At 42.0% G+C, this 10,119-nt stretch overlaps 1 protein-coding gene across 4 annotated transcripts in view; it reads left to right on the top strand.

Annotated features, from left to right (window-relative positions):
- The first annotated feature begins 3,739 nt into the window (after positions 1–3,739).
- EFCC1 (EF-hand and coiled-coil domain containing 1) overlaps positions 3,740–10,119 on the top strand; it is a 50,162-nt gene continuing 43,782 nt past the window's right edge. For 2 of the 4 annotated variants that reach the window (XM_052678484.1, XM_052678486.1), the window contains exons 1-2: positions 3,741–4,463; positions 5,732–6,138. In XM_052678484.1, coding sequence (XP_052534444.1) covers positions 3,792–4,463; positions 5,732–6,138 — 1,079 coding nt within the window. In that variant the 5' untranslated portion in view covers positions 3,741–3,791. Of the gene's footprint in view, positions 4,464–5,731; positions 6,139–10,119 lie in introns of all 4 variants that reach the window. The other 2 variants (XM_052678487.1, XM_052678485.1) reach the window with 2 other exon arrangements.

The raw sequence follows: 10,119 nt of genomic DNA, 5'->3' as shown, positions 1-10,119 counted from the left end.
AAGAAAAGAATCTGCTTACCTTTAGAAGGCCACAGGTAGGTAGGAATATCAAGTGAGATACTTCTTGCCCCTTGCCTCCACTGCCAACCCTTAAATGAGGAAGAGGTGGATCTTGGCTCACCCCTCCTGGTCACTCAGGTGCATTGCATTGTATGCACCTGAGCTCCCCTGGATTAGCCCTGCCTTCCCATCAGGGGCTCCATCACTGTTTCATGCTGTGACTTCGCTTTTCTGCTACAGGATCCAACTCTTAAAATAAGTTTGGTCCTCCTTTCACACCTATTCTAGATCAAAGCCCAAATCCTAGACACCAGCCTTCCATTCCAGTCCTCAGAGCTGTTTTGCAGCTGTTTTAGGAGGAAAATACTTTTCTGAAGTAATTTAGATACATACTCTGAACAGGACTCACAACCTCATGGCAGAGGCTCAGATCACGTCTCTGTTACCTGCAGCCTCCATGAGAACTGCAGACCGACTCACTAGCTGCAGGAGCACAAAGCCAGCAGTGCTTCAGCACCATGAGCCATGCTCTGGTCTCAGTCATGCTATAGGAAATTATTGTGATTTTCCCCCTCCATTTACTCTGAAATAAAATAGAACCATCTCATGAATACCACCGAATAAAAGTTGAAAGCAGCAGACTTCTTTTTCTTTAATTAATGTAGAAGATCCTTAAAACTGCTCCAGATGCTGAATAGCTAAGAAATGTCAAACAACACATCTGGTTGTTCAGAGAGCTGCAGCTGTTTCCTCTGTAGACTATGTAATGTTGTTTCTTCCTCCAAGTGAATTACAGCAAGGGAATGACCTGAATGTAATTAGCAATGGTATTATCTCAGGACAAAAAACAAACTGCAGTCAGGTACCTAAGATCTGTCATTAACCTCAGTGGTTTCCAATAAGCTCCACACAAGAGTCTTCAAACTTCCATTCTTCTCCATTTGTTGTATATACAGTTTTCTTATGTCCAGAAGCTCACTGAGGTTCCCTAAATTAGTGACACTCCTTCCTGTTTCCATGTAGCTGAACATACAGAACACCTTATTACACAGGTTAGAATTACTCACACTTGTATTAAATGAAAAAAATCTGCAAGCAGGAACAGACTTACATGACAGATAGGGACATTCCTGTTTCCCTCCTTTCTCTTACTGTGTTGTGCACACAGGGCTGTTCCAAATACACTGCAAAACAAAAGAGATGACAACGCCTAAGATTTTAGGAATTAGAAGAAATTGAAAGAATATGCCAAGAACAACATCACATCACTAATATTATTTTAGCTCATCTCTGAAGTTCCTTGTAAAAACAACTGTTTCATAAGCACCAAACAATTAAAAAATGATCTATAGCATCACAGTATGACTTTGTTAGAATAGGTCAGAAAAAGCACTAAATTTTCACTTTTCTTCTTGTCAGGAGGAACTCTGGACAACAGAAAATAATTTTTACAGTAATGAAGAGATTTTTGCAGCAAGATGAGTGCCTTTCATGGCCAAACAGTTCTGGCTGTGTGCAGCACGACTCAATGACAGCCCACACAAGTGCTGGCCTTACTGATACCCTGGGGCATGAGACACAAAAGCAAACCGAGCTGATCCTTGGCCCCACCACATATATAAACTGTGAAATGAAGCATGAGCACAGTTAAATTAAGTCCAAAACATTTTTCTCTGTAAACACAGTTTATATGCCTTTCCTAATCCCACTGTTACCTCATACAATTTAAAACAGCTTTTCATCAATGATGTCGGCAGACTTAAATCTGATTGTGGCACCTATAAATCTCTTTAAAATCTCCAGTTAATTAATTCCAAACACAGTGTTTCAATATACTTCTAATTTTCAACTACTATCACAACGCTGCAGAAACAGTCACTCCACCCAAACCATGCTTTGCCATCAGCTCTTATCTGCAGTTAGGACTCTTTTCACATCCTATCATGCTGAAGTGCACAATCAGAACTAGAAACAGAAAGTCCTTGAGCACTGGGTAAAATGTTGACATCAGGGCAAGTTCAGAGAATAAGCAGGGGATCAAGCAAACCTTGCCAGGCTTGGGTAAAACCTGAGTCTTGCTGAAGTCAGCAGCAAATACAGCAGTTGTCATTACACTTAGAGTAAGCTTTTCTGTATGACTGGTATCAGTAATGGTGCACTGGAAGAAAGGCTGTGTAGGAATTCATGCTGTTGTTTTATGTTGTAGTTGGCTTTTTTTGTTGTTCATTTGGGGTTTTTTTTTGTGTTTGTTTTTTTTGTGTTTGTTTGTTTGTTTCTTGCTGTTGCTGTTGTTTACTGGTTTGCTTATTTGCTTTAAAAAAGTTGCAAAAAGAAAGTTCAGTTCTACTGAATCCAAACCCCTGGTTACAGGAAGGACATTTCTCTGGCCCAGCTGCCTAGTGTTTAAATTATTGGCTTTGACTGTTGGTTTTTTCTTTTCAAAAACATGATGCAAAACAAAAATGTTCAGCATCAGATCTTTTCTTGAAAAAGCAAATAAGATACAAAGACCAAATGCTTGGGGTTTTTTGCTATTATCTAATATCTGCTTGCTTTCAGAGGTGAAACTCTGTTGGCATCATTCTAACAAGCTCATTTTGCTGATGCAGAGGTAAAACAGAAAGCCAAAGATTCATTGTGCCATTTACACCCTTCGTTCTTTTAAAACAGAAGAATAGCAGATGGGCAATGGGAAATTCAATTAAGGCCCAAATGTTCCTCAGTGTTGCTAACAATGCCTCTCCTCTACCCAGAGATACCACCAAGAAACCCAACTGGAAACTGGTGCTGAAGGAAAATTTATGCTGACATGTTTATAGCTTTGCAGGGAGTCTGTCAGACTTTAAAGCAATTATTTCAACCTGATAAATATTTTTACAATTGAAACTAGCTAGGCCAGAACAAGCTTAAATTACGGCATTGTCTTGCTCCAGGGCCTTTATGCTTTAGGTGGTGTTTGGGATCAGCCCATTTGTTGTGTGTGGATAACAGATGTGGATTTACATAATATCTGCTAAAAGCATTCACAGTTTACGTTCTGTCTTTCCTGTCTCTTTCTTTCCAGCACTGAACATTTGGTGGACCTTAAATAGTGATAAAATAGTTATCAAACTAAGAAAAAGCTTTCTAGGTATACATATCTATGCTACTGAAAATGAATATATACGTATATGTTAAACATGAAAAAACTTATCAGTTCATCCAGTCACTCCTCACGCCAATCAAAAACCTAAGTTACTAATCATATATCAATTCCAACAAGAGGACAATATCTTTGTATCTTTAAAGATACAAGAATACCCAGAACAAAAAACAAACACACAAAACCAGAAGTGAATCCATAAACTGAACATTAGATTCCTAATTACTGTAAAATCAAAGGCCACACTACTGTTTTGAATCATAAACACACAGAAGATCATTGGTGGATAGAACTCAGCCCTTGGACACAGGAAGCCTGATTCTGTGGAACACTGACTTTCCTGGGAGGAACTCTGGGTCTTGCAACATAAAAACCAGGAGGAGATCTTTATTGAAACAGCTTTGCATGCTGCCAGTCTACCAAGTTAAATGATGAAAAATAGGATCTTTTGTAGAGGACAGTTAACAGACTTTCTTGTAAAAGATGCTTTTTCTCGATTATTCAGTCCGTGGAGGTGGATCACTGTTCTCATCCAACGGCGGGACGTGCAAGCAGTTTCAGAGCTGCCAGGGCGGGGCGGGGCGGGGCGGGGCGCAGCCGCCGCAGCTGCCGGCGGGGCCGCGGCCGGGCAGGATGGTCGGCGGGCGCGATGGAGCCGCCTGAGGGCTGGGACCCGTACGGGCGGCCGGCCCGGCGCACGCAGTGGCTGGTCAGCGCCCTGGCTTACCACTACGGGCTGGACCGCGGCGTGGAGAACGAGATCGTCGTGCTGGCCACCGGGCTGGACCAGTACCTGCAGGAGATCTTCCACCACCTGGACTGCGCCGGGGAGGGCAGGATCCCCGGCGAGGACTTCCGCACGCTGTGCCAGGTGCTGGGGCTGGAGGAGGCGGCGGCGGAGGCGGCGGCCGACCCCGAGGAGTGCGCGGCGCTGTGGGACGGCCTGTCTGCCGAGCTCACCTTCCGCCAGTTCCACGCGCGGCTGTGCGGCTACTTCAGCACCAAGGCGGGCAGCGCCGTGCCGCGCCTGCCGCTGGGCCGCGAGAGCGAGCACATCGAGACGCAGATCCGCCTGCGCAGCCCCCGCCGCCGCCGCCGGCGGGACGCGGCCGAGCCCGGCTCGGGGCGGCGCTGCGGGGAGGCGGCGGAGCGGCGGGCGGCCGGGCCGTGCTCGCCGGAGTGCTACGAGGAGATCGTGGCTCTGGAGCGGGCCGAGGACCGCATCGCCAAGCTGGAGGAGGAGAACGGCAGCCTGCGGGAGCTGGTGGAGGACATGCGGGCCGCCCTGCAGAGCAGCGACGCGCGCTGCCTGGCGCTGCAGGTGAGGGTGCGAAGCCCTGTGGCGGCTCGGGGCTGCTGCCGCCCCGGCGACTCCGAGCGAAGCTTCGTTTGCGCTCCCCCTTGGCTCTTCGGGCAGAAATGCTGTAGGCTCACAGCCGTGGCAGCGTTACACATAGGCGACGCTCTGCAAACCGTCGTGCTAAAATTGCAGACGGGTTTCACGAAGCTGTATGCATAATGCTGCTTTTTCCAGTCGCGCAGCAGCCAGCCAGCTCAATAACATTTACACATCGCTGTTTTTTAACTCATAGAAGCAGCTTTGGGAGCTTTATACCTGCATAAGCAGTTACTTGTTCATAAATACTTGAACTCGGTAACATTAGAAGTGTATTTTCTTCAGAGCATGGACATCAGAGCCCAGGGCTGGAACCAGTTCTGCTGGGGTCTGATGAACAGCCCCTGGCTGCCGTGCAGGGCCCCAGAAGTTGTGGCCTGTTCCTGCTGTACTGGCTTGGGTGAAACAAGCACATACTTAACAGCAGTTAAATTACTCTGGCGTGAAATAGCACAGAATAGACAGAGCACTCAAGGGCTGTTTCCCATTCCTGGTGACTCAAATCAGGATGGATTTAATACTATCACAGCAGCCATGGAATGCTGCTCCATATTTGCCACTTGGCATTAGCTGGCTGGCCACCTTCATAGTGTCCAGTACAGAGGCAAAGGATAGTTTTACTGTTTTCAAATGGGAAGTCAGAGGCAGACATGAATCACAGAATCATAGAATAATTTGAGCTGGAAGGGACCTTCTTTAAAGGTCATGTAGTTCAACTGCCCTGCAATGCACAGGGACACAAATGAAGTCACTAGTCAGAGGTCCCAGGAGGAATCAGGAGCACAAAGGTGAGAGAGAGCTCCAGAACCACTAGCTGCTCTTGGTCTGCTTCTGCTGAGCACAGCTTAAAAAAAAAAAAATAAAATCAGAAACCTTTTTCCAGAATACTTGCCTTTTGAGCACACACCAATGTGGTGACATTAAAGCTACATAGAAACTACTGCAAAAAATAATTTTCCTCTTGCATCATTCAAAAATTAAATTTGTAGATACATATTTTAAATCTTTCTTCCAGAGATTGTTTCCTTGTCTCTGCATTGTGCAAAGATAGGCAGTTTGTTACTCACTGATCACCTATATGTTATTGAAGAAAACAAACAAAAACCAATCAAGCCATTTTCAGTCTTGATTAAAATGGCAGTTGTTTTAAAATACATAAATTTGTCCCTGTTTTATGCTCCTGTTCAACATAGGTAGGACTGCGGAAAAGCCACGCTAACCATAAGGAAGAGGGAACCTGTTTTATAGGGAGTAAGAAACTGTTGACACAGAACCACTCCCAGACCAAGTGCCTTCAGAGTGTCCTGAAAGAAGTAGAACTCATCCGGAGCTCCAGGGATGGGCAAATCGAAGAAGCAATTAGATTCAATCAAGAACTAGAACGAGAGCTGAAGAGCTCTCAGGAAGCACTAGTCAGTCTGGAAGACTGCAACCGTAACCTGAAGAGGGAACAAGCAGAAATGAGGAAAAAGGTGGAAGAGGCGAGACAGGCAGTCCGTAACAGTCTTGGCAAAGTGAAGGAGCTAGAAGTGAAAGCTAACGAAGTGCCACGTTTGCAAGTTTACATTCAGCAGCTAGAATCTGAACTGCAGCACTATAGGTAAGTTTGAGTCTGTCAAAAAAGTGGCTATATATTCACAGTATGTAAACACAATTTAACTTGAAAATCACTGCTTGTAACTTAATGAATCCTCAAATACATCTTCTAAAATACAGGCAGAGGGAAATTAGGAGCTACTTAGCAAGGTAGGAATCTGAAAGTGATCCCAGAACATCATTAGAAAGTAAGCCAAAGTATGTCTGCTGATCTATGGAGAGCTGAAGTTACTCCTCACACGCAGGGCACTAGCGCTCAATGGTCATACTCAAGAAAACCTCAAAAGCAATTCTTAACAGTCTTTCAGTCTGCTTCTAAAACACTTGATTTTTCACCTTCACTAACTAGAATAAATTCAGTAATTTCCCGCTGGCTGTTACACATACAAAACCAGCTGCAATCAGCTTGCTGATGCTCTGCTTACTACTAAAGCTTTTCAACTTGTCACATAAATTGGAGAAAAATACACAAGGCCAACCTCTGGCCATTAAATTCTGTCAGTGAAAAAGTGATGAAGTTACAGCAGAATCTGGAATACTCAAGAAGGGAGAAGTTAAAACACTTCCATTAAAACCACATTATAAAACAGTGAGAGTCTCAAACAAAAAATACATCATCTAATTAGAAATCAGTTTTTGATAACATAAATAAATATGTTTCCAAAACTAAGAAAGTTGGTCACAAACTTAATGGTACTCTGGTTTTGTTGCTTTTTATCTCAGATAAAACCTGGTTAGTTAAAACTTGGATGGTTTTTTGTTGCTAGCCAGGTAATTCTGCCTGAGCTTCAAATTACCTGTTGAATGAAATGTTTATATTTTTATTGATCTGAAGTAAAGCTAATGCTAGTACTAAGAGTACTAAAACAAGCATTATCATATGTTATCTATTCTGAACTCCTTGTCTCTTCCTAAACTGATACTTCCTCTGTTTGCTTGTGAGAAGAGTTCATACTGAGTTATTTGTAGCATCATAGCTATTGTGCTGCCTTATGAAGTAAGGAAATTCTAAAAATAATGATTTTATCCGGTGTCTATAAGCATTGTGTATGTTAATACCTCTGTGTTTGCGGAAGATAAAAACATTTATTTTAAAGTCTATAGGATTTTAAAAACACCACTGGCTCACGTAATGTCCAGATGACTGTTATTTACAGGAATGTTTGGATGAATGAACCCTTGCTTTTGAGGTAGATGACACTACTTTCTAATCTGTCAAGTTCTCCCTGGCATGAGCAGAACAGACTTAAGATGAGTTCTTGTGCTGCAGAATTAATTCTCCAAAGTACGATGAATCATTAAAAAACACCATCATATAGATGGAGATGAACTACTTAAGGAAAGTAAGAAACTCTAACTGGGACTTGCAGAGCTGGAACTTCTATGGGTTACATCAAAACAAATAGTGGGAATTACAAAATCCAAATTATATCTTCTTTGTAAGATATTTTCATCTCTAGTAATTTATTTTAAAATTGCATGCTAATTTAAAGTGAATATAAGGTTCAGGAAAGATGCTGCACTGACCATGCAGCTTATTGACCCTAGGACCAGGGCAGCATCCACATGCAAGACCTTTTAATGGGTCTTGATTCCATGTTAGCCATAAAGCATTTTCATCTCTATGTAATATAGCTCTTGGCATAAACAGCCTAACACTTAATGATGGTTATGACTTCCATGCCTGTGGTCACAGTCTACAATATGTGGAATGCTGCAGTTCCACATATTCCATACAGTGGTACAGAGATGCCCAAAGAACTAGAAAAACAGTAAATAAAGCAATGCAGAGCTCTGTCTTACTGTGATGATAGAGCTTAACACCAGCGTGGTTGTCTACCCTATGCAGCCATTGACATCATAGCTTTTCCCACTCAATTTACTTGCTTGCAGGTGTGATGCAGATGTCAGAAACTAATTTTGCTCATAGAAACCTATATTCTGTTGTGCAGAAACCCAAAACCCTTGGGCATAGCTGAGTAGAGATGCAAGGAAGCTTATGCTGAGGGAAAGACAATAAGTTGGCCAAAGCGTGGAGATGGAGAAACAGCTGCTATATCCTACAGGTTTCTTAGACCAGACAGTTGATTGTAATTTCATTGAAATTGGTAGGTATTTAAGTGTGTTACTACTCCAGTGGGCAGTTCTCTGTGTCCATGTGCCACAATGTTTGTAAGCATATGAGTGGGATCTAGGTTTGGCAAGAGCTAATGCTGCAGGGTAGTAGCAGAGAGAAGTGAGTGGGGATTTAGTATACTACAGAAAGCATTAAGGCTGCAGATTTGTCTCCTGAGAATTTACCTCAACTGGCTTCGTATGACCACTATTTTAGCTCAGGAAAAGTCCAATTTCCTTCAGAGAGGACCATATTCAATAATGACACTAGTCTATGAGTTTCTTCTGCTCTCCTCTTTATACTTTAATATTTCCAAGGTAAAGAAGAAAATGATTTCTTCTTTAGGTTCCAGTTTTCAAAGCTCTGTAAGTGCCTAGATCCTGCATCTATAGCTTCATTTTAGATTATCTGGCCATCAGTTAGTCCTGGAATCACAGTGACCTGAAATTATAAACCCTAAAAGCATTTAAGTACCTGCAAGTGATTAAATATTTTTCTGACTTGGAGTACCTATAAACAATCACCTTTTCTGCCCAGAGATTCACGTGTCTGTAAATCGCATGACAAAAGTTTCTATCAAGGTCTGTTAAATATTTGCTAACTGATGGCTGTATGAATTAAAAACAGGTTGGTCATTTTACAGTTTGCTGCATCGGGGTTTGAAATTTCCCAGTCACGTTGCTAGATTCCTAAACCAACGTAGTAGACCAAAGACTTTCCTTACCCTAAGATGCACACTGTATTCTTCCATGCATGTGTCAGGTTTTAGTCCCCTGTTTTCTCCACTGTTAGAAATTTCTATTAATCTTTAATTATTGTTTAATCCCTACCAATTTAATGAGTCAGCTGAGACAATTCAAAGGTAAATTTAGAGAAAATTCCTTGCTGAAAAGCATGAGTTAAATTCATTTTAGAGCACAAAGACATGTCACAAGAAATTGTATGTCTTACCATGTGGTATTGTAATAAAAATATGTAATTTATTACATCAGTATACAGGAAAGTTTAAGAGATTATGCAGGCTACATATTTATGCAGGTCTTCACAGAATCCTATTTTGAACTGGTACACTTGATTCCATTTTCCTAGGTATAAGGCTTGTCATTTGTTATTACTCAAACTCAGCTTCCAGAATGCTGCCATTCCCTCCCAGTTTGGTGTCAGTTGTATATTTGCAAGTTGGAAGCATGAAAGAACATACTGAATGTGGTGCCAGGACAGGCTCTGGCTACCTCTGCTTGATTGATGCTCTTAATCTGAGTGCAAATCACCAACAGCTATTCCTTGAAATCTTTTTTTTTTCCCCACAGTAAATTTTATTCCAGCTCAAGGTGACACCACCCATATATTCTGATATAGTCCTATGGTGCATATCATAGGAATGTCACACAAAAATGCTAGCTACTACTCCTAGTTTTCCATTCAGCCATTTCCCCTGTCAGAGAAGGAAATAAGATTGGTATGACATGAATTGTTCTTGCCAGATACAAATTGGCTCTGTTTTCTGTACGACATTGTAGATGGCTGAAAAATTGATCACTTAATAAAATTTACCGTTTTTTTCTCCTTAATAGCATTGGAGGGAATAATAGGATTTAACAGCCTTCTTTTTTTTTTTTTTTTCATCCTAGTGTAAGAAGTAAAAGGAAGGGTCATTTTGGATTTACACAGACTTCATAATGGAGATGTTCACAGAAGTTTTATGTTGCTGTGCTAGCCAGCAGGACAGTAATTACATAGGTCAGTGAAAGGGGCCATAAAATACCAAAAATGCTTCCCATATTCATGGTCTGTCTCCCAAATTACTTAATTATCCATCAGCATTTCTATGTGTTAATGAGTAGGAATCTTTTTTACTTGGAATGCAGT

The sequence above is a fragment of the Tympanuchus pallidicinctus genome, unplaced genomic scaffold, assembly GCF_026119805.1.
Source record: "Tympanuchus pallidicinctus isolate F22 unplaced genomic scaffold, pur_lepc_1.0 scaffold17, whole genome shotgun sequence".
Lineage (NCBI taxonomy): Eukaryota > Metazoa > Chordata > Aves > Galliformes > Phasianidae > Tympanuchus > Tympanuchus pallidicinctus.
The sequence above is the reverse complement of the archived record's forward strand: the minus strand, read 5'-3'. Positions and strand labels throughout refer to the sequence as shown.